Genomic DNA, 25,221 nt, shown 5'->3' on the forward strand with positions numbered 1-25,221 from the left:
GGTTGAAATCTTTAAGGGAGCGGATGGGGTTTTTAACCCACAGAGCCCCACTTGGGGTGGGGGAAACGGTTCAAACCACCATTCTTTTGCTTAATAGCCGAGTACATAGATGTTGTGCTGCCCGGGCAAAACAAAGAACAGTGAATGGAATCCCACCTCCCGGGGTAGGTATTGTAGAGAGAGAGAGAGAGAAAATAGGATACGGTCTCTTCTTCAAAGAGATTGTCATTCATAAAGGAGAGACAACTCTTGCATAGAACATTCACAATAATGGGAATGCCTAACACTTACTAGTTTTATAGTTTGTTCTGTCTTTTGTTGTTATGAAAAATGGTGTGAAGTAGGAGACCACCTTCGTACTCCGTTCACAAAATGAGAAAATAGAGCCTCAGAGATAGTAACTGATTTGCCCAAGATCTCCCAGAAAACTGAATATAATGAAGTTCTTAAAATACAGTAGCAAGATATCTGATGAAAACCCAGCAGGATAAAGGAGGATTATAAGTAGAGTGATTAGAGAAGACTTCATATAATCGATGAACATTGCGAGTTTAAGAAATGAGTATAACTGTATGGTGAGGGCAGAGAGGAGGTGTCAACGGTCTGGCCGTGACTGTGAGGTAAGCAATTTAAGAGTACCAAGAATTTCCACTGGCTGGAAGGTGGAATAGATAATTTCTTCCCTATTTTTCTCTCTAAGTACTTCTGAAAACCCTGATCTTATACAAGAAAACAGATATGAGAAGACTGAAAAGTACAGGGACAAGGATACACAATAGCCAAAGTGAAGTTTTAGAACTGATAAAACTAACCAAACAAAAACAAAATAAACTGTCAGCGGATGGGATAAACAGAGAAAAGAATCAATGACTCAGATGATGGAACAATAGACAGAAAATAGACCAAACAAGTAGACTTAGACTCATGGGATTGAAACCAAAGAAATAGCACCCATTGCCATTGGACTATTGAAAGAAGGGAAAGGGTAGAGCTGAAAGAGTCCTCAAAGAAATAAAGGCTTAAACTCCCTTCAGTTCTGTAAGATTGTAGGACACAAGACAAATATTCACAAATTATCCTGGCATTTCCATATATTATTATTTATAATCACTTTTTAAAAAGCAATACGTTTTTAAGTCTCCTAAAATTGATATACAGGTTTGATATAATTTCTACCAATATTGCAGCCAGACTTTTTTTGTGACTAGAAGCAAGCTTCTTCTAAAAGTTATATATACAGACAAAATAACTCCAATAGCTAATATAATTTATTAAAAGAATAGAGTGAAAAATAGCGAATGCACCCAATTTTAAAATTTACTAGCAAGGGTCTTACAAAAATTTATGGGGAAAAAACTTATCTTTTAATCCCAGTTTTCCATGAGCTTTTTTGGAAGCCCCTTCTATACAGTTGCAGTTATTAAACTGTGTGATATTGGTTGTAGGACAGATATACATGTATATACTGTGTGATATTGGTGGTAGGACAGATATACATGTGTATTGATTGGTAGTAGGACAGATACACATGTATATTGATGTATATTCTTGGAATACAGAACCAAGAAGACCTGTACAAATGTGTCCAAAGAATTTTTGACAAAAGTATGAAAGCATTTCAGTAGAAGATAGCCTTTTCAACAAATAGTGTTGAAGTAGGTGGACAGTGATAGAAAAACAACTTTGACCTAAATCTCCCACTTCATATAAAAATTACTCAAAATGTATCATCAATGTAAATGTAAAGTACAACTTTGTAACTTTTAGCAAAAATCACAGGAGCTAATCATATGGCTAGCCAAAGATTTCTTAGACTTGACACCAAAAGCATACTTCAAAACAGGAAAAGTTAGTAAATTAGATTTAATTAAAATGAAGCGTTTACTCTGAAAGACTCTTAAAAGAATGAGAAGATAGGCTATAGGGTAGGAGAAGATATCTACCAATCACATAATTGACAAAAGACTAGTATCGAGGATATGTAAATTAAAAACCCAAAATTTAATAGGAAAAAAAAACCTAATTAGAAATGGGCAAAAGACCTTACACTGAAGACAATATATACAACATTAAGACAAAATGGATATTACTTTCTTTCGAAGCAGTTATGCGGACTTAAGCTGTCTAGTATAAAATACTTGTATTGGGAGATAATATGTGTACATGGAATAAATGCATATTATATTGGCCAGTCTTCTATCATATATAAAGTTTGCTTACCAACTATTACTTACTTTTCAGAGATTGGAAATGCTTATGCTGTTTTAAGCAACCCAGAAAAACGAAAACAGTATGACCTCACAGGCAATGAAGAACAAGGTTGTAATCATCAGAACAATGGACGATTTAATTTCCATAGAGGTTGTGAAGCTGATATAACTCCAGAAGACTTATTTAATATCTTCTTTGGTGGTGGATTTTCTTCAGGTACTTCAGTGTTCAATTATTGAATTATTCAATTATATGAAGCTAGGAATTCCCAATTAGGCTGTTCAGAGATTGGTATTTCTTCCCTGATTTTTTTTTTCCTTTTCAAGTTTTACATCCTGGGATGATTTTTCCTAAAATTGGAAATGAAAACAGGAGTAGAATTATTACCTTTCTATAGCCCATTTTTCCCCCCAAAACACATTTTTTCTTATTTATCTACTGTTCCTATACTGTAAAAACCACACATGGGTAACATTAACAAACAGACATTTATTTATCCTGCAATTTAGGGAGCTAGTGGTCTGAGTACAGAGCATTGGCTCTGGAGGAAGGTCCTTGCCCCTCCGCCCCTGCGTCTTGGCATCTATCCTCCCTCTCTGCTCTGCTCCCTTGTTCAGTCTCTGATAGTTCACAGGACAGCTCATCCGTATCTTCCAGCCAGTCCAGATGTTTACTATTGATGCTGAATCTCCTCCAGGTGCTTCCACTTTTCAGGTATCTGTTACAGTAGCCCATACTCTCCCGTGGAGTCGGTTTTAGTTATCTGATGCCAGACATACCACAAGTGGCTGGCTTGCTCAAACAACTGTATGCAGTTGGAATTCACGGTGTCTGTTCTAGGCCAAGTCTCTCTCCTCTAGAGGCCCTTGTCCTTCAGCTTTTACTTCCTGGTCCCTTAGAGGTATCCCTATGTCTTGGTGTCTACCTTGTCCATCTCTACTCTGATCCCTTGTTAAATTCCTTTTATATTCTCAATAAGAGACTGTTTCAAGACACACTGTACAGTAATCTTGCCTCACCAATATAGCAAAGGCAGCCTACTAGCAAATGGGATTACCAGCACAGGCACAGAGGCTAGACTTCACAGCACAGATCTTCAGGGAACATCACCTAATGTATAACACTGTTTTATACTTTATAGAAGACTAAAGAGAGGGCATGGAAGTAAGAAATCCACAAACACTGTTTTAGACAAACCCTGTTATAGGGGAGCTATCCTGTGCCCTGGAAGATTATTTGATGCAGATTCTGTAGAGCTCTCTGTAGATACTTTATTAATATTATTATAGATTGTTAATTTGGAATTTATTTTAAAGGTTCTTCTTCCCATTAAAATTGTAGATAGTTGACTTCAGAGTATCTAAAAAAGTTTAAATTAATATAAAAATAACTATTAATGTAAAATTAGGCTTGTTGCAATTGATGTGTGGAATGTTATAAGAGCTCCCCTCCACCCCGCCCCCAAAAAGGATTTAATTAAAAAAAAAAGAAAGAGATGGGTGAAAGGACGATTAAGTGATAATGTATTACATTTTAACCTAAAAAATAAATAAAGAATTATTTGAGTTAGACTACCAGTGTGAATTATCGAAGCAGTATTGCCTAAATAAAAAGATTTTGTAGTACTGACATAAGTACTATTAAACTCTATTACATTTATTTGAATAGAAATTGATTTTCTCTAAGTTAAAATTAGAGCCCCAATCTAGCTTGTATTTATTTAAGGTGCTAAATTAACCATTTCCCTTAAAAGTAGGACAAGCTTTATGAGTGTAGTAATAGAATTTGGCCTGGCAGGCTTCCAAATATTATTGAGAAAGAACGTGAGTGTTAAGAGGAAAGCTTATAAAGTAATCTTGAAGGAAAGCGAATGTATAGGTAGAAATCAATGATGGAAAATATAAACTGTATTTTGGCATATTTCAGATGCATAACTCCTGTCATTGAAAAGCTATTAACACGAATAATTTTGACAGAAAGTATTCTAGGAAGAATTTTATATCTTTCAGGTAACAGTTAATTCAGCTTTGAATAGCTGAATTGCGTACTCCCTGCTTGGCATTAGCAGTTATGTGCTCATGTAACTAACCAGAGTATTGGTGACACAATCACTAAAGGTGCTGTAGAAGGCAGACCTGGCCTCAGCTTTCAGAGGATCTCAGTCTTTAAAATCCTGGGACGCAGTTCCACTCTGCACACCGATTGCCGCCTAAGTCAGAGTCAACTAATCGCAAATTGATTTGCAGTTCATTTGTCGGTTATGGCACAGTTATTTTGTCAGCCTTGTCTAGCTGGTCCTGATGTGTAAAATAACTTGAGTATACATCAGGAAGAGAATGTTTGAATAAATTGTAGTATACCAAAACATAGTTTATTATAGAGCTTTTTTAAATAATGACCTTGATCTCTTATCTCTTGATTTCTAAAGATATTATCTATGCATTGTTAAGTGTAAAGAGTAAAGTTTAAGACTAATGATCCAATGGTTGCCAAAGTAAGCAACAAAACAAAATCCTTCCTGATTAGGAAGGAGCTCTTCTTGCTTCTGTGCAGGAGAAGGGGGAAAGTGTAAGATGAATTATTTCTGTTTTTATCTAGACTTGACTCAAATGGAGAGAGGATAATAGCACTCACTGTTCTACATTAACAAACATGATTTTTGAATTTAAGGATAATATGGTTTTGACTTATTTTTCTAATGTCATTTTTAATTTCATAGGTAGTGTACATTCATTTTCAAATGGAAGAGCTGGTTTTAGCCATCAGCATCAACATCGACATAGTGGACATGAAAGAGAAGAAGAAAGAGGCGATGTATGTTTATGATATTATTAGAAATTTTAAAAGGACTTACTTTCAGCCCAGGAAAGATAATTAGAATTGTCCTAAAATAAAGGAAAATGCTTTAGGAAGTAATGAGTTAAACTGAAGTGTTCAATAGAAACTAAAAAAAAAAACTTTAGGAATTCGGCTTTGATAGCTGATTTGTGGGACCAGTATAGGGTGGTGGTTATACAATATGATCTTTCAAATTTGGTTATCTTTGATTCTAATGAAAATATAAGGGCCCCCTTCTCCCCCCAAAACAGAAAAAAATCCTCTGGGCAGAACTTTCGTAGTATGCATTTTTCTGATTGGCCAGCATCCAGCAACTCCCTCTGAGTTAGTGCACCCAGTGGCATCACCTGGGAAGGTTCTCTCTGCTCACAGTGAATTTTTTCTGATAAGCAGTTTCACTAAAACATCCTTTTTTTTGCAATGGCAAATTTATTAGAACAGCATGTGACTAAAATTTTGTTTCCTGCTTGGGAAAAATGCCACAGAAACTGTTGTGATGTTGAACACAGCTTACAAGAACAGCACTATGAAAAAACCCAAGTGTGCAAGTGTTCCTCTTATTTCAAAAACGCTGAAATGTCAATTGATGACAAGCCTCCTGGATGTTCGCCAGTTTCCCACATGGCTGAAAATGTCGACAAATTCATGCACTTGTGCTCGAAGACTGACGATGGACCAGTAACGAGGTGAAGAAGTTATCTGGACTATCTTGAAACTCAGTTCATTACATTTTAATGGAAGATTTGGGAAGGAGAAAGGTCGCTACGAAATTTGTGCTTTGGGTTCTGACTGACATTGAGTGGAAACATGCCGTCCTTTGAAAGGACAACTCCAAAGCAACCTTTTTCCCAAGGTCATTACTGGTGACGAGAAATGGTGCTTTTCTTACAACCGCAAAACCAAGCATCATTCAAGCCAGTGGGAGGTGACATCATCACTTCACAAAAAAATGCTCGTCAAATCAAAGATCAAGATGATGCTCATTTGTTTTTTTGATGTGAGGTGGGTAGTACATTTGGAGTTTGTTCCACCAGGTCAAACTGTTAATGAAGCTCCCTGCTTAGAGGTTCTGAAAAGATTGCATAAGAGTGTGCCACCAAAAAAGCCCTCATTTGAGGCAGACGGGACTGGTTTGCTATCACGACAATGCACTTGCTCACGCAGCCATCTCAGTGCTTTGGCAAAATTAACAGCATGCCTCTCTCGCCCCATGCACCTTACCTGACCTTACTCCATGCGACTTCTTTCTATTTCCACAAAGGAAGAGGGACCCAAAAGGACAGTGATTTGACGACATAGAAGAAAAATACGGGGAGGTGCTGTCAGCCATCCAAACAAATGAGTTTGAAAAATGTTTCCAAGAATGGAATCGCAGATTTGACAAATGTATTAAATGTCATGGAGAGTACTTTGAGTTTTGGGGGAGGATACTCCTTTGTATGCCTGTAGCATGCATGCATTTTTGAAGATTCTAAGTTCAAAATCAGTAATCAGAAACTTAAATTGGAAGTAATTTTTCTTGTTTTAATGCCAACTCTGACTCATAGCAACCCTGTGTGCAATTAAGTTCATTATAATTACACCTACTTGCAGAAAGCGCCTAAATTACGTGAGGCGTCGATATAAATGGGAAGAGCATTGGACTGCAAGTAAAAAGGCTTGCTTGTAGCCCTGCTATTCACCAACCCCGTACCTCGGCCCGAAAACCACGGAAAACTAGTGTTGCCGCCTGCTTCATATGCATAGTGTCTGTGTAAGGAAAAGAGAAACTTCTTTTTAAAGGGAGATTAACCTCTGGGTTTTCCAAATCAGAAAAGCCTGCAGAGTTGCATTACTAAGAGAGATCTTTGGGGGATTAGGGAGGCCTGGTGGCGTAGTGAGTTACGAATTGGGCTTTTAACCACAAGCTGGCGGTTCAAATCCATCAGCTGCTCTGTAGGCGAAGGATGAAGCTCTCTATTCTCTTAAACAGTTGCCGTCTCAGAAACCCACAGGAGCAGTTCCAGCCTGTTCTGTAGGGTTACTGAGTCGATTTGACTTGATGACAGTGAGTTTTTTGAGATTGGTTCTTTGAGGCAGATTTAAAAGTACTGGGCCAGGTGATCTCTAATGCCCTTTCTTGCCTCAAAAAGTCTATGACACCCTTTGGATTACTGACAGCTACAATTATATTATAATTTGTTACTCTTTGTTTTGTATAGGGTGGTTTTTCTGTGTTTATCCAGCTGATGCCCATTATTGTATTGATCCTTGTATCACTATTAAGCCAGTTGATGGTCTCCAACCCTCCTTATTCCTTATACCCCAGATCGTAAGTAGCTAAGCAAACTTCTACCAAAATGAATGGTTGCTCTTTTCTTATTAGCGCCCTTTAAAAGGCTTTGTGCTCTTTTGTACTTTTAAGTACCAGTTCCCTTATTACTGGGTACCCGGTTAGCAAACTGATTTCAAAAATCTCACTTTAATGTTTTGAATAAGGTTTCAAGGGATAAATTTGTATTGTGTTGTTAATTTACATGTATTTTTTACTAAGTATGTGGGTAAGGACAAAAGTACTGTATTGAAGCTTGGTAGCAATTCATTGTGATAGTATGATTTCAGTAAAGGGAATAAATGCTTTAAAGACAAAACCAAAGTAGTAACTGAACTTACTAGTGATTGAATTTACATCAGCATGCGGCATTAAAGTCGAAATAACTTCACTTTTCTGTTTCTAAAGTATTGATTCAATCAAAGCATGTATTATTTCTTTGCAATATAAAGTATTTTTCACACTATGCATATTATAAGACATCAGGATCTGAAGAAAATTTCATGCTAGCATCTGTTCTAGACAATGTTGGTGCAATGCAGTGAGATTAAAAAACTTTGCCATGTTCCCAGTCATTTTACAGTAGTAAACACAAGGACTTCGAACCAATTCAAACCAATTCTGTTAAGACTTAGAAAGCAAAACCTGAACAGACCCAATAATTTTCAGTTGGGTGATCTGGATCCCTAACTAGAATGGAAGAAAATTACAGGTGGAAGTCTCAGAATGGGAGGCTCAAAAAAGTGAAATCTCAGGAGCCTATTGAGTGACACTGGATTATGGCCAGGGCTATAGAGAGTGACACATTCAAAGCAGAGCCATTGGTGGCCACCTTTGAGCCAGGCACCGTTAAGTGGGTTTTCACTCAGCTGATCAAGATATGAGTTGTTATGTAATATATATATACTGCCATTGTTTTCTAATAGGGATATTAAGTTTCTAGTAGGCTTTAATGCGTTTGTAGTAGTAGCATATTAGAAAATCCAACTGTAAAAGTAAATGATAATTTATCTCTTTAACAGTGCAACAGGACAAACCATTAAAATGCAGACAGAAAACTTGCGTGTTGTTTATTATGTCAACAAGGACTTTAAAAATGAATATAAAGGGATGTCATTACAAAAAATAGAAAAGAATGTTGAAGAAGATTATGTGACTAATATTCGAAATAATTGCTGGAAAGAGCGACAACAAAGTATGTGTATCAAATGTTTAAAATTTTTGAAACTTATTCTGTGTCTTAGAATTGCTTGTTACAGATTTTCCTGCTCAAAAAATGTTTTGGAATTCCTTGGAACATAGTAGGGTCCAATACTTAATGAGATCAGTATGTTCAGACACAGGTGACCTAACACTGCATTTGACACATGATAAGGAGCTAATAAACAATACTTACGTTACTGCTGTTATTGTCAGCATCCATTTAGTTGAAAATGATTAGTGAAGAATACCCTGGTGGCCCCATCAGGGAGTCCCAGTGTTGTAGTGGTTATAGTTGGGCCGCAGTCTGCGTGGTTGGCAGTTTGAAACCACCATCAGCTTCTTGGGCTTTCTGCTCCCATAAATAGTTACAGCCTCAGAAACCCGCAGGGGTCACTATGAGTCAGCATTGATTCGGTGGCAGTTTGGTTTTTGAGTTTGGTTCTCCCAGGTAAGTGTTGAACAGCTTACTATTACTACAGGGGGTGTAGTTCTAGCATACCAGCCGCTCCAAGGAGGAAGGAAGAAGCTTTGGAGAGTGTTGGGTACCATTGAGACAGCTCCAACTCATGTACAACACATTGAAACCCTACCCCGTGGATACAGTTGTTAAATCCTAGCCTGGTAGAGTGGGTACGCGTCATATCTGGAGGCTTTTACTAGTGGGAACCACGCGTGTGAGTACAATTGGAATGTGCTCGTGCCTGATGCACCTAAGTCAAGCCTTTTACTTGAGCCATCGTTTTCAGAAAGTAGCTGATTTTGTGGCCCCTTTCTTTTTATTGTGTCGTCCCTAATGGTGCCTCCCCTTTAGAAATGTCCATGAACAGTGGCATGTAGAGAGAGTCCGGAGTAGGGGTGGGATGGATATTTCCAAGAAGCATATTTGATTTCTTGTTGATTTATTATTGGTAATGCTAGCCATACGCTAAAGGAAGCCCAGAAGCATGTGCTCACTGAATGCCACCTTTAAGACTGCTGAGCTTTTTCCTTTGTTGTGTTCCTTTAACATGGTCACTACTACAATTTTTTAATTGTAGTAAAATAACAGAAGTTTAATTTTTCTGTGTAAGCCTTGGGGTAGTTAACTTGAACCCTGAAGAAAACATAGCAGACATATCCACTGCCACTAATAAATGGCATGTGATCTCCTAAGAACAAGAGGTTTCACATGCAGCTTCTGAGCAGTGAGTTTTTTAAAGCTATTGAGAGGAATGGAGGATACGGGCTGTGGTGTGAGTTGCTAGGACTCTGTCCTGTTTCTTTTCCATGGCAGCTCTGTTTGTTTGTTTTTTGTTTTTTTTTTAACAATTTATTGGGGCTGATACAATTCTTTTCACAGTTCATACATATACATACATCAATTGTATAAAGCACATCTGTACAGTCTTTGCCCTAATCATTTTTTTCTCTTTTCTTCTTTTACATTTTATTAGGGACTCAAACAACTCTTACCACAATCCATACATATACATACATCAATTGTATAAAGCACATCCATACATTCCCTGCCCCAATCATTCTCAAGGCATTTGCTCTCCACTTAAGCCCCTTGCATCAGGTCCTCTTTCCCCCCCCCCTCCCTCCCCATTCCCCCCTCCCTCATATGCCCTTGGTAATTTATACATCGTTATTTTGTCATATCTTGCCCTATCTGGAGTCTCCCTTCCCCCGTTCTCTGCTGTCCCTCTCCCAGGGAAGAGGTCACATGTGGATCCTTGTAATCAGTTCCCCCTTTCCAACCCACTCACCCTCCACTCTCCCAGCATCGTCCCTCACACCCTTGGTCCTGAAGGTATCATCCACCCTGGATTCCCTGTACCTCCAACCCTCATATGTACCAGTGTACAGCCTCTGTCCTATCCAGCCCTGCAAGGTAGAATTCGGTTCATGGTAGTTGGGGGGAGGAAGCATCCAGGATCTGGGGGAAAGCTGTGTTCTTCATCGGTACTACCTCACACCCTAATTAACCCATCTCCTCTCCTAAACCCCTCTATGAGGGGAACTCTATTGGCCGACACTTGGGCCTTGGGTCTCCACTCTGCACTTCTCCCTTCATTTAATATGATATATATACACATATATACACATACATACACACACTTATATCTTTTTTTTTTTGCATGATGCCTTATACCTGGTCCCTTGGGCACCTCGTGATTGCACTGGCCGGTGTGCTTCTTCCATGTGAGCTCTGTTTGTTTTACACGGAGACTTCAGAACAAGAAATACATGCGGGAAGATTTTTCCATTTTTTAGAAATAGTACTTGTTTTTCCTTCTTTATTTTAAAGAGCTAATAGAAATATATTGAAGGGCTTCAATGAAGCATCATTGGATAGTTACACTTGGATGATATGAAGTATCAGTTAATGAATAAAAATGTTCTGTTGTTAACAGAAACCGAGATGCTATATGCAGCGAAAGTGTACCGCGATGATAGACTTCGAAGGAAGGCAGATGCGCTAAGCATGGACAACTGCAAAGAACTAGAGCGACTAACCAGTATCTATAGAGGGGGATGAACTGGAGTTTTATTTATACCTGTTAGCACATTTTTCTCTTTTTTCTGTAAGTAAATTTAGTTTCATCATGAGAGCGGAAGAAAAAGATTTGATATTAAAAAATTAACTGAATAGTTGCTTCCTGAACTCTTGGACTGCTTATGACATTACTGGTTCCTTTAAATAGTAAGAAAACGAGAACTGAAATTAGTATTTTAATTATGCTTCTGCATTTATTTTCATGTCAAAAGCTTGTATGATTTCTAACTGAAAATGTCTCAACAGAGGATTATCACACCTATAGCGATTTCTAGTTCTAGTAATTCTCTACTTTCCCCCTTGTCATGTAAATGTTTATATGATGATCATTTTGTGTACATACAAGTATTGCCTTTTAATTTAAATGCTTTAAATGTTTAGCTCCATGAGATACTCAACTTAGGTTGATGGCGTAAATACTATATGACAATTACATTTTCCTTGTTAGGTGTCAAATGTGTGGAGTTTAAACAAGGAAACTTCAAAATAAGAGAAGCAAAAATCGTTTATGTAAAATCTTTTAGCATTACCAACTTAGAAGGAATTGATATTTTCAAATATTGCCATTATACTCCAAAATAGGTATATTGAGATAGATGAACTGGTATAGAGTATCAGTTTGCTATTTAGTTTTATGAATTGCTAAGCCATGCATACAAATGAGATGCTATACACTGATAGATTTTAAAGAAAATATAAGGAAATGACTATATAAATATTAAGCTAAGAGGGTTTTCAACAGTAAATTGCAGGTATGTCTTACTCAATCCCAATATTTCAAAGGCCCCCAAATGGTCATTTGTGTATCTTTAAAAGCTGCTAGAATTTCTGATGAAGAGGACCCACCTAAATTTCCCTCCTATGAAAATGTGTACTTTCTTAGTGGTCTTTTTAGCAGAATCTCAAACTAAATGGATTCTTCTACAAATAAGTAGTAAAAGAAATTACTACATAAGTCACGCTTTGTGCCTTTCCAGCCCATTGCCAATTCTAAACACGTGATGAGGTTTCAGTACACCTATCTTATTCGGAGCATGATCTATTCAGCCACATGCAACGGTGAACAAAAATGCAGCATCAGGTAGAACAGTCATTTATAGCAACTCATTCTTAAACATTCCCGAGCTAAAATCTGACCACCAGTGAGTAATTCAGTTACTCTCATAAGAATATGCTCCTTGTAATTAAATACATAATTTAAATTAGGAAAATCAGGTGGAAATAAAATGTGTGGTACCTGCATATTGAGTAAGAAACTACTTGATTTCTAGTCTTCTCTGTTTAACAGTTAAAATATTTTAATTATTTTTCTTTATACTAAGTTAATGGAACAAGAGTGTGTGTGTGTGTGTGTGTGTGTGTGTGTGTGTGTGTGTGTGTGTGTGTGTGTGTACACGTGTACGCGTGTGTGCCGGATGTGGTGGTAGTGTTCTTTTGGTTTAAAGATTATTTTTGAATGTGGTTAATTAATGACATGTCTTGACTAAAACTTCTAAAATGACCATTTTCTCCTTGAAAAAGGTGTTCTCTTTTATCCCTTTTCCTAGGTGAATCAGTGAAAATGCCTGATTGAATTAGGTTCAACTAACAAGTCCCAGGAAAACCGGACATCTTAACCATTTTTTCGTAGACCCTTAACCTTTAAAAGAAATAGCGATTCTTAAGAGATAACTATGATTTTAAATGCGCTCTTGAAATGTTACAATGAGTTTTTTTATTGATAATTTCTAATAAATTTTCAAAGCTCATATGCATCAGAGAATTTATAAAAACCTTTCATCCATTTACTTTTCCAGTTTTAAGGCAAGTTTACACTATTATGGTTACTGCTTAGTTGGACTGAACTCTTTTCCCAGAGTCTTGACTTTACATTGATACAGGTGTTAACCAGGAAAAGTTGTCTATCATGAACTCATACACAGTTTTGAGGCAGTATTATAATTCAGTTCCACTGTTGCATTCCACCTCATATCATAAAATGTTAGAGAAAATAGTTTGATAAAATTCTCAAACAACTGGGAAATGCCTGACAGTTCTATAATTTAAGCCACATATAAAGATGGAATCTTGAATGTTATTTACATCTTGGTTGAAGAAGCCAAATGTCTTAGAATGTTGGGTTAATTCTACAAAATAAGAAGCTTTTAGCCATCTTGCGATATAAGATTTTCATGTTTGCTACGTGTTTATAATATAGGTCAAGATTTTGCATATTTTTAAGCCAGCTGAGTTTTATAATATGTGTTTTAATTCCTTTTACAAATCCCACAAACATTGTCTTTGTGAAGGTTAAGGGAAGAGAGAAATAGTTAGCAATCTTATTTTCCTACTTTTGATTCTTTTGCCCCCAAATAAGCTGGTGCTAATTAATTATAATTTTTAGAATTTTAAAAATCAAACCTGAGCATTTCATTCTGAAAATGAGAGGTTTCCAGCTATAATCCACCTGATATACAAACAAACAAAAAAGAAAGTTTATTTTGGAGCATTCTGATTTGAATTAAGGACTTGTTCCATTACCTGCTTACTTATGAATTACAGCTTTTCTTATGAATTAGAAAAGTAAGTCCTTGGCACCAGTAGGCCAGTGTACCAAAATACTTTGATCTGGTGGCAGCTCGGTTAGTCACAGGAACAGGAAGGTGGTTTGGCGGCCCTGTACTTCAACCATTCTTTTATGCTTATTCGTTCTTCAGTTCCAATAACTAATATGGAAAATAGTTACTGAGAGAAATGACTAATCTCTTGATTTCCTTCCATTAGTCTGTATTATTTTGAAATGCAGTGATCATTTTTAATGTGACATGTTAATATTGCTAAATAATACATTTCTACCTAATTTTATTAAATAACACCCCCCCCCCCCCAACCTGTGAATGACAGTTAAACATTTAAGGTTGAGACCTGAGGACCAAATGAGCCATCTTTCTAGTTAAACCGTCAGTCGTATGTAAAAGGACCTAATGATTGAAAGCAGAGTCTGTGCATTTATTAAGCTTCCCTATATGTGGCTACCCCAATCTATACCGAATGAGACAGACTGAAAGAGGATTCCATAGCTTTGCATTTCCATATTTGAATAGAAAACCTTGTGAAAAATGAACATTAACCCTAAATCGTTACTGTTTTTTAAATAATGGGAAAACCTCCTTGTCTGTTGGCCGAGTTGAGCCTACTCACCAGCTATAAGCCATACAATTCTGTACAGAACAAAAACGAAGCAGGAGTCTGACAGGGAAACCTGTGTCCATGAACTCCACTCCCGCTCAGCGCAACCCCAGAGGAAGGACACGGGCCGCCCGTAAGTTTCCCGGCCCAGCCAGCTGTACAGAGCCACTGCTGGGTTCCAACCATTAACCTTTTCGTCCACTTTCATCAATATTGCCAGAGCTCCTCAGTCTTGCAATCACTTCCAAGGTTTTCTTTATCCTACTTGTTAATTACAAAGAAAAAGTGGACAGTGAGGCTTTTCAAGCAATTCTTGCACATCCCTTTAATAATCTGGCAGGTGACACGGTCCTGGAATTTAGACTTCCTTTTTGATTTCATTACTATTCCATAGGAATTTTCATAGAAATGGAAACATTTCTCAAGACAAATTCCAAATCTCCTTATATTAAGGATTATGTAAACACTTTTTTTTTAATTCCAAGTGTAATTATTTCCTATTGAGACACAATTTTTTTTTCATTTAACTCGATTATCTGCTGGTGTTGGGGCCAATAGATCTGTGAGTGCTTTGTGGATGTATGTGTCCATATATAGATCTCTATTTTTCTCCCAGCTGATACCTCAAATGTGTACTTGTTTAATATATACTGCCCTGTTTGCAGAGTGCAGGGCTTCCATTAGCAGTGGGTACTCTATTTCTAACTTTGAAATTAGTCCACAGCATTTTGTTGGTATGAATGCTTCCTGTTGATTCCTCTTTCTGTGCTAATATACACCTCCCTATTGGAAGGCCCCTACTTCAAAGATAATTGCACTTTCCTGGATTTAGCGTCTGTGGAACTATGGAAGGGTAAGAAGCGTTTCTTTAAATGCCACGGTTTAGTGAGTTATTAAAAACGGAGATTCCCGTTGCCAAGAAGTCTACGAACAGCGTAGCAATGACACCTGGCATACATGTAACTTTCAGCTCAGCAGTCAGGACATTCCAGTGTGATACTCGACTGTACCATTTTAGAGCGTCATTAATCTAATAGAGATTGTCGAGGGCATTGGCAGGTTTTCATCATCAGTTTCTAAATGAACTGTTTGAATTGGATGACCATTGTCAGTGGGAAAAAAAAACTCATACCGAAATTATACGTTGTTGGTTATTTATGTTAAGAAATGCTTCTTAATTACTTTTGTTTCTTGGCGTATTAATGACTTTTGGATTGCTACATGAGAATTCTGTTCCTCTTAAAGTTTAATTTATATGTTTAACAATGTGCAGGTAATTTTCAAGGTCTGATGGAATTTTAATGGAAGCCTTGTACAAATTAAATGAAGTTAAACCAGTGAAGATCTTAATTTATTTGTCTATAGTGCATTCAGGATTATGCAATTAGGTTTAAAACCTCAATGTCTGACTTGTAAAATATTTAATGTTATATCAGACTTATATAAAAATAAAATTTTCTGTGTCAGAACTCTGTTTAAGAAAATGGCATTTGATTTTTACTGAATGTTCTGCTCAGTGACTTATGATGAATTATGCATTGTCTTTCAGATTCTGTAGTTTCTCTCAATATATGAATAAAAAAGTCTTACCTCCTTGTAAAAGATTTGTTTTGCCATGTTTATACTCCTAATATAGACAATTTATTTAACCATACAACAAATCTGTGATTGCCTATTATATCCCATGCAGTCAGCCAGGTGCTGGGAATTTATGACTAAGCAAAATGAAACTGTCTGAAAGAATGACGAAAATGTAGCAGAAGAACACAGAATTAGTACTGATGGGATAGCCACTGAAGGTGGGGGGGCTCACCTGCCATCAATTCCATATCAACTCAAGGCTGTATATTTTTTACAGAAGCAGAGTTTCCTCCCAGGGTTACCTCTTTGACCTTCCTTAAAATACTTGATCCATCTAAAATGGTTTTTCATATGGGGCAACATTTCCGAAAACATATTGCAAAGCTTCAGTATTTGAGATGTCCACATACATTTTGTTTAAAAGTTTTTTTTATTATTAACCCTGGCCTCACAAGGGATTTTGTCCATGATACCAAAACAAAAAAAAAAAAAAAGCCCCCTCCTCTTTTTTCTCTTCAAAGGACCCTAAAGAGATTAAGACAAATATATTACCGAGAAAACTTATCTACAGATCCCTACTGAGAGCAGAGACTGAACCCACTTTGTTTGGAATATCCCCATGCCTGTATTAGCTGGAACCCTAGTAGCAAGAGACCGTACCACTCTATCCTGATGGGCAAGGGCCTGCAAAAAGCAAGCTTAGAATGAATGCATTACATGACATGTCCAGAGGATACAGAATCCATCACAAAGGCAGAAGAACTGATGTTCAATAAGAGAAAAGACACCCTCTGCATTCTTACGAAAGGAATGCAAAGAGGAGTCTAGATCTTGGGGAAATGAATCTATATAGAGTGGGCAAAAGAAATGGTAAACATTTTTAGAAGTAATGAAGATTAAAAGGAATTTTTACTGAGTCCGCTGACTCGTGAAAAGTAGGATTACAATAGGTCCCAGGTTTTTGACAGAATTTACAATCTAGTTGTATAACCTTTCTGCGACCTGACCCAGCATCGTAGGGGTAGGCACAGAGCAATGCATTTAGATCATCCAAATTTGGGGTTCTGTCAAGCAGATCTATTGAAGGAAAGTGTATCAGGGAATTTGAGATGTGGACAGTTGGATAATTTCACTGATTGTGGGACACAAACCAGTGACTGGGGCATGTGTAGCTGGGTTGAGGCTAATGGGCAGATTGAAAGTGGATAGATCAATGGTTTTTGTTTGAAGGCCTATTGGAGCTGTACAGGAGAGCTCTCAAGTTAGATTGGACACAGGGAATGCTTAAATTAGTGACTTCTGATTCTAAAGCGACAGTGTGATGATGGTGAGAGGTACTATAGAAGGGAAAGATGCTGCCTCATAGCTGTAATTACAAAATCATAAGCAGAATTATTGTTTATAGGTTCTGTTACGATTTGAAGTAGTGTTTGAATGTGTGTGTAGGCTATGGTTCTCAGTAGTTTGGCATTTATGGTGCTTGGTGTTGATGTGATGATGTAGTGATCCTTATAATAAGATTTGATATAATTACTTTCATGATGAGATCTGTTATTAGCAGCTAATCAGTAAAAGGGTATTTCCTTGGGAGTGTGTCTTATAGCCAATCTATATGAACATTTGGCAAAGTTGTCTGGCTCTTCTATATCTGGGCTGATTCTAGTTCATTTGACGTCCACTTCTTTGGGCCCGAGCCTGTTGTTTTAGCTGCTGATACTGGGATTTTAATTTCCATAATTTGTGGGTTAGCAGCCTACCATCTGATCTAACAATGTTGAGTTAATCAAGCCTCCAGCCTAACATCTGATCCAGGGACTGGTGAGTCATTTCCTTGAGACACACACACACACACACACACACACACTCACATACACACACACAAGCTTCACTGGGTTTGGATTTCTAGGGAACCACCCAGCCTTAGACATTTGGTACCAAGAATGGTTCTACAGAAACAAAATAATAAAGATGAGCTTTCCAAACTAGCTCTCAAGTCAGTAACCTTAAAGGCACTGATAATTCCACTTCAATTAGTGATGAGGTTACTACTAATCCATGTGTGAGATGGCAACATTAGAATTCACAATATCATAACCAAGAGATCAAGTTTGAGTGAGAAGAGAGGCTCTACGTGTGTATGTTTTATACTTTTCTGCAGTTTTCTCGGAATAAGTACAGGGAAGCTGGTCAATTGATCCTACTTAACACTAGACAAAGTATTGAAAGGGCTTTGGAATCAGCTCGAATGCCACATAAACCAACCCCAGTTATCACTTGTACCCCGAGGAAAATTATTTCTTGCAGTAACTGAGCTGGTAATGACAAATATCAAACCCAGAGTCTTACAGTGAGAGTGGCTGGATTGCAGGGCCAGTTATCTTCCCCACCTCAAATGAAGTCTGAAGTTATAGGGAGAGCACTGATTAGGAAGAAGTGGGATTCTGAAAAATAGATAGGGATATAGAAGTAGGTAATTGAAAGCTAGGGACATAGAGTCTCTACATTTCTTTAAATCACGCCAGCCAAGAGAACCTGGCCCCCATCTAATGAGATTAACCCAGCTGCGCCTGGTGAGTCTTTGTCTGGAGTGGCACATGGAGTGTTGTCTGGGGCATCACCTGAGGCAAATTTCCACTTTCAGAACTAAAATTAGACGAGTTCCAGCAAGCCTGAAAGGTGAAGTGCAAATTGTACCCAGGAAGAGGTAAGGTACACTGTAAAATAATTTCTTGATTTTTTAAAAATATTTATAAGCAAACCTGGATAATGGGAATGACTGCTAAGTATGTAGGATAGTAATACAAAGAACATAAATGTGCATCACTCTGAGTTTACTGATACGGACCCTCTAAGCCAGCGGTTCTCAATCTACCTAATGCCGCCACCCTTTAGTACAGGTGACCCTGCAACCACAGAATTATGGTCGTTGATACTTCATAACTAATTTTCCTACTCATAAATCGGGTGACCCCTGTGAAAGGGTTGTTGGACTCTCAAAGGGGTGGCGACCCAGAGGTTGAGAACTGCTGCTCTAAACACTGATTCTTGATTGTTTCAGCAGGAGAGTTGAGGAAAAGTTCTAATAGTTGGTTCATGGAATAATGGATTACACAATAGCCTTACACTAAATCAATCTGAGGTACCAGAACAGTCTTGGTACACTGTCGAAGTAGATATATGACACTTAGAGAAATGTGCGTGTTAGAGTGTACTTCTCAGGCTAGGTAAATCATAAATCTCCAGATGGGGTACCCAGAAGACACAGTTTACCACATTGAGGGACAACTTTGTGAATAATACTGCTGTGATTGCTCTTTTATCTAAGTTGGATTTGACAGTTGGACTTGCCCTCATTGAATCAAGACACCTAACTACAATGGAGCCGGTTAGGCCCTGTGATGATGGGGGGCAAGTGGCAGCACTGCTTTGACAGAAAAGTTGGATGGAGTGATAGCAGAACCAAAGTAGTAATCTAATCATCAGACTAGCCTGGCTTGAATGGACTTATGATGGCCCTAGGAAGGAAACGGGTGAGAAAACTATTAAATATTGACTTGGCCTGTATAACAGGAATAATTCTAGATCAAGTGAACAGCAGATTTACCTGAAGCACCAGATTAGAAAGTCACTTCCCCCCCAATCATTTCCCAGACTGGAGCTTACAGATTCTTGAATGATGTAAAGGCCAGATGTGCATGAGAAAGGTCTTCAATTTCCTGCAAAAATGTGTACTGTTAATCTTTCTCCCAGCCTTCCCCAATGGGATTACAGCATTTTAAAAGAGTAACTATTCATTAGAGAAAGGGAATAATCAGTGTCAGATTACTATACCAGGAGAAACTAAAGTGTCACTGTGACTCAATAATCACAGGGGGATATAAGGAAGTCAGGTCATTAACGGAGTCATAGGTCACATTGGTCTCATCCATTCTGTAATGACTTCCCAGTTCCTGAAAGCATAATTAGAACAGACATGCTCAGCAACCAGTAGAACTCCCATATTGGATCCCTAACATATTGAATAAGGACTGATAGTAGGTAAGAGTCGAGTGGAGGGCATTAGAACATTCCCTAGGGAAACAGGAAACGAAAAGCAATACTGGGAAGGTTGTAGAGATTGGTGTCACTCTCAGGATTTACAGGATGCAGAGGTGGTAATTCCCACCACATCCTCATGTAAGTCACCTACTTGCAAAAAACGAAATCAGATGGATCTTGGAGAATGAGTCATAAACACCAATTTGGTGGTGACCCCAATTACAAATGCTGTTCAAAAGAATATTTCACAATTTCCCTTCAGGCACAATACTGTCTTTGATAGGATAATACCTTTAAACTTATGAACTATTATAACCTATATGATATAAACTTAGAGGATAATATCTTTAAACTTATTATAAATTAATATAACTTATTATTCAAATTTGTGCCCCAACCAATAAAGCTAATGATTAATCAATTGATTAATTCTATCCAATTCTTTGATCAGAAACTGATCAAACATGCAAATAAGCATTGAGAATTATTGGCAATTGGTATACACGAGTTGGAAACAAACGGGAACAATCAGTAGTTGGAAAATACAGTGATAAAAATGCAGCTGGAGATGGCATAATAGACTTGTGAAGAAAAACAACGAAATTGAAAGACCATTTTCAGTAACATAAATGGTGACAATCCAAAAAGATTTCACCAGGTGGAATACACCTGACTCTCCCTGTGGGAAGAGACAATATCTTCTGTCAAAAGGAGGCCAAAGACAGAGAAGACTGTAGGGCTGACAGCCGCTTGAGACATGATTTCCCCTCGCTGGAGCACACTGCAGCAGAGGACAATTCTGGGGACACACGGTGGGGAGTGAGTCTGCTCTAAACCCCCCCACAGTGGGGCGAACCAAGAAGGAATATAACAGATCAGCAACGGGAGCAAAGCCAAGCCACAAAGCCCCTGAGGAGCCCCCCAAATAGACTTCAAGCTAGGAGGGACAGTTCCCAGAACCCCCCAGGACCAGTAGGGAGATAGTCATAAAGGTCGGCGGACAGACCTGGAATTACGTAGGCTTTCTCAGTATTTTTGTTCTCTTATTCTTTTTTTTGTCTCTGTTATTGTTTTGCCTGCCTATATACGGTAGGCATGGGAAGCAAGCCTGAGGAGAAAGCAACAGATAACAGTTCCGCAGGGAGTGTGGGAGGGTGAGGAGGGAGAGGGGGGAGTGGGGTGGGCAGGAGGTGGAGACTGGGGAAAGAAGTCGTGAGCAAAGGAATTAAGCAACAACAAGGACATAGTGATCCTGAGGGTGTTGGTATAATAGCAAGCTAGCTGAGAGGAATTACTAGGAGGCAGAAGAAGGGTGGATGTGATGACAAGAGAGCAGAAAGGTAAAAGGAAATAGGAAAAATCTAGGAAGCAAAACTATGGATAGAGGTATAAACAGTTGTGTAAATATGTACATATAATAATTCCTAAAAATAGGATATTGGCCTATATACATATATTTATTTGACAGTACATTGAGGGAGTGGATGGACTTTGGGCCTCTGCTCAAGCCCTCCTTCACTGCAAGAACACTTTGTTCTAACAACCTGGAATTCTGTGAGGCACACTCCCAGCACGATCACTGAAGACAAAATGGGTGCACAGCAAATGTGAAGAAAGCGATGGTGACTGGCTATCAAAAGATATACCGTCTGGGTCTCAAAGGCTTGAAGTTAAACAACCAGCCATGGAGCAGGGAAGCAACAATCCCACATGAAAGAAGCACACCAGCCTGTTTGATCATGAAGTGTCAACGAGATCAGGTAACAGGCATCAGAAGACCCAAAACACACAAATAAAAAAACATTGTTGTGAATGAGGGGGGTTGGAACAGAGACCCAAAACCCATCTGTAGACAATGGGACATCCCCTTACAGAAGGGTCACAAGGAAGGGATGTGTTGACCAAGGTGCAGCATAGCACAGAAGAAACTACTCTAGCACCAATGAAACTACCCATTATGCCTCTGGTTCTTTGAGGCTTCCTCACCACCCATCATCATGACCCCAGTCCTGCCTTTCAGTTCCGGCAAGACCAGAGCAGTTAAGAGTTCACAACACACGGAACCCTTCAGTAACAGAAATGGGAGTAGCGATACCAGGACGGTAGAGGGAAGGGGGAAACCATCACAAGATCAACGCATAACCACCAGCCGAGGGGGATGAACAACAGAAACCATGGGGGAAATAAGACAATGCTCAGTGTAAGATATGAAAATAATAATAATTTATCAAGGGGTCATGAGGTGGGGAAGGAGGAAAAAAGAGCTGATGCCAAGGTCTCAAATAGAAAGTAAATATAAAATAATGATGGCAGCGTGTGTACAAATATGCTTGATACAGTTGATGTATGGATTGTTATAGGAGTTGTAAGAGCTCCCAATAAAATGATCTTTTAAAAAAAAAAAGACCAGAGGCCAACTGGGGAAGATACCATCAATTGCTCATTCTGCTTCAGTCTGAGGTGGAAGAAAAACAAATCTGAGAGACAAAATATAACCTCCAGCAAATCCCCCCTGAATGTAGAGAACATCTCAAGAACATATTTGATGAACTTAACATTCATGACAAAGACCTGAATTATAGGATAACATCAAGAACATTATAGATGAAGGAAAGGTGAAAAGTCCAAAAAAGGGGCCAGAAGAGACTCTGAAGCATGCTCTTGAATGTAGAGCAGCTAAGCAAATACAAGAAATGTTCATGTAATAAAGCTGGAGAAGACAAAGGACAGTATTATAATAAGTTGCACTATGAATGATGCCATGTATTTGATTCAGCCTCATAGTGACCTTGTGGGGCTAGAACACTTTCTGTTTCTCACTGCACTTGAGTCAACTCTGACTCATAGCGAGCCTATAGGACAGGGAGGACTGCCCCTGTGGATTTCTGAGACAACCTTTTGGGAGTAGAAAGCTTCGCCGTGCTCCCATGGAAAAACTGCTGACTTGCAGATAGCAGCCCAGAGACATGTGTCTCCTGCAAAGCTGTGGGAGGTTTGAGCCACTGACCTTTCAGTAGCTGCCTAACCAAGCCTTTAACCACTGCACCATGCAGGCTTCCTGACTGTGATGTAAGCCGCCTTCTTGTTGCACTATAGAGGGAGCAGAGAAAACGGTTATGCATAAATCAGTTAAGAGAATTTCTGTTCTATTTGAAAGGCTTCTCTAGTGTTCAATTTTTTAAAAATTAACTGTTTATACATGCTGTCCTTCTGACAGCTAAAGTGTAGGTTTAAAGGGTTGTTTTTAAAAAGTAGAACTAAAAAAATTTGAAGTGGAATTACTTCATAGTTGAATTTTTTTTAATTTATGGTAAATTACTTAGTTTGAACTCATGTATAGAGATGATAGTATCCTTTGAAATACTTCCCCCCGAAAAGAGAAATATTTCAAAGGACACATTTTTGTATTCAAAATTAGCTATGCCTGTTTAGAATTATAATTAGTTTCTGAGGCCTCATAGTTCAATATGTGAATATTTCCCTCTGTAATGCTATGGCATTTTTATAGTTATGCCTTCATTAAAAATAGCTATGTTAAAAAATAAACTTAAATAAAAAGTCAAAATCAAAACCATTGCTCTTGAGTCAATGCCGACTTAAAATGATTCCATTGGACAGAATAGAACTAACTGCCTGCATAAGGTTTCAAGGCTGTGATTTCTAATGCAGTAAGTAAGCTCTCACACCGTTCTCCACTGGAGCTGGCTGGGGGGTTGAAATACTACCTTTTGGGTTAGCAGTGGAGCGCTTTAACCATTGCATCACTTGGAGTCATTATTAAGCCAGAGGCATGTTGTTGTTAGGTGTCATCAGACTGACTCCAATTCATAGTAACCCTATGAACATCTAAAATAAACCCCACTGCGTCCTGTACCAGCCTCACAGTTTTATTTGAGCCCATTATTGCAGCCACTGCATCAATTTATCTCATTGAAGGCCTTTCTTGTTGTTTCTTTTTTTGTTTGGTTTGGTTTTAATCATTTTTAGGGGCTCCTACAAGTCATCACAATCCATACATACATCAATTGTGTAAAGCACATTTGTACATTCATTTGCTGTCCACTTAAGCCCTTGGCATCAGCTCATTTCCCCCTCCTTCCCCGCTCCCCCCTCTCTCATGAACCCTCGATAATTTATAAATTATTATTTTGTCATACCTTACACTGTCCGACATCTCCCTTCACCCACTTTTCAGTTGTCCATCCCCCAGGGAGGAGGGTTATATGTAGATCCTTGTAATCGGTTCCCCCTTTCTACCCTACCCTCCCTGCACAATCCCGGTATTGCCATCCTCACCACTGGTCCTGAAGGGATCATCTGCCCTGGATTCCCTGTGTTTCCAGTTGCTATCTGTACCAGTGTACATCGTCTGGTCTAGCCCACAGGGATTTCTTCCCTGCCCTTTGGGTTGCTATGATCTGCTACCCTGTGTCATGGTCATTATGATTCGGAATCCACTCCATGGTGGTGAGTTTGGGTTTTTCTTAGAGGAAGGTTAGGTCAAAGAGTGAGGAAGCCAGAGGACGAGGGACCAGACACCTGGAACGCATAGAGCACCTCTTAAAACCAAAGACTTTCCTGCCCAAAAGATCAAGAACGCGGAGACTGAGAAGGCCTGGTGAATGGAGTGGGTTTCCCCCTTTTCCTTATTTGTTAAGGCTCCTACCATCTACCGTAGGTGTTTTGCAAATGCAAACAAGCAAGGCACCAGCAAAAAAATATTCGAGGTAATGTGTGGAAGGCAAGCCCACAAGCCAATGAGCCCAGGTGGCGCAATGCCTTCCTTTAAAGAAGCAGAGGCTTGGGGTACTCAAGGGGCTCAGAGAGCGCTCCAAAAAGTCCTCGACTCCATCTAACCAAGAGCCTTAAGAAAGCAAAAGGACAGGTGACAATTGGGATCAGAAAGGCGCAGATCTGAAATTTCTAATCCTGGGTCATCGATCTACTGCTTGCTGTTCAGCCGGTAACGCGCTCCCTTCAAATCTCTTCCTTTGCAAGAATAGTTTTTGAAGATACGCACTGTACGCGGGATTACGTTTAGGCCCGTTCTCTCTACAAAACCGTGTTCTTGCACAAAACCTTGTGCACATTTTTCAGGAAGATTTACCCAGGCCCTGGGCCTCTCTAGCAATCTTCTGTTCAGCACTGCGGGCGGGCTGGAAAGTGGAGCGGGGCTACACGGAGGGGCGGGGCTGTGTGGGAGCGGGGCTGCGTGGGGCGGGGCTGCGTGGGGACGGGGCTGCGTGGGGCGGGGCTGCACGGAGGGGCGTGCCCGCGTGGGGGCGGGGCTGCGTGGGCGGGGTGGCGCCGCGGCTCCTAGCTGGGTTTCCGC

The 25,221-nt window shown here is 39.0% G+C and overlaps 1 protein-coding gene across 2 annotated transcripts in view; it reads left to right on the plus strand.

Annotated features, from left to right (window-relative positions):
* Window positions 1–14,772, plus strand: part of DNAJB14 (DnaJ heat shock protein family (Hsp40) member B14) — a 43,095-nt gene extending 28,323 nt beyond the window's left edge. Inside the window, exons 4-9 of one of the 2 annotated variants that reach the window (XM_075543992.1) lie at window positions 2,242–2,427; window positions 4,931–5,025; window positions 7,251–7,360; window positions 8,383–8,555; window positions 10,960–11,130; window positions 12,650–14,772. In XM_075543992.1, the coding sequence (XP_075400107.1) occupies window positions 2,242–2,427; window positions 4,931–5,025; window positions 7,251–7,360; window positions 8,383–8,555; window positions 10,960–11,084 (689 nt within the window). In that variant the 3' untranslated portion in view covers window positions 11,085–11,130; window positions 12,650–14,772. Of the gene's footprint in view, window positions 1–2,241; window positions 2,428–4,930; window positions 5,026–7,250; window positions 7,361–8,382; window positions 8,556–10,959 lie in introns of both variants that reach the window. The other variant, XM_075543990.1, reaches the window with a different exon arrangement.
* The last annotated feature ends 10,449 nt before the right edge of the window (window positions 14,773–25,221 follow it).

The sequence above is a fragment of the Tenrec ecaudatus genome, chromosome 3 (genome assembly GCF_050624435.1).
Source record: "Tenrec ecaudatus isolate mTenEca1 chromosome 3, mTenEca1.hap1, whole genome shotgun sequence".
NCBI lineage: Eukaryota > Metazoa > Chordata > Mammalia > Afrosoricida > Tenrecidae > Tenrec > Tenrec ecaudatus.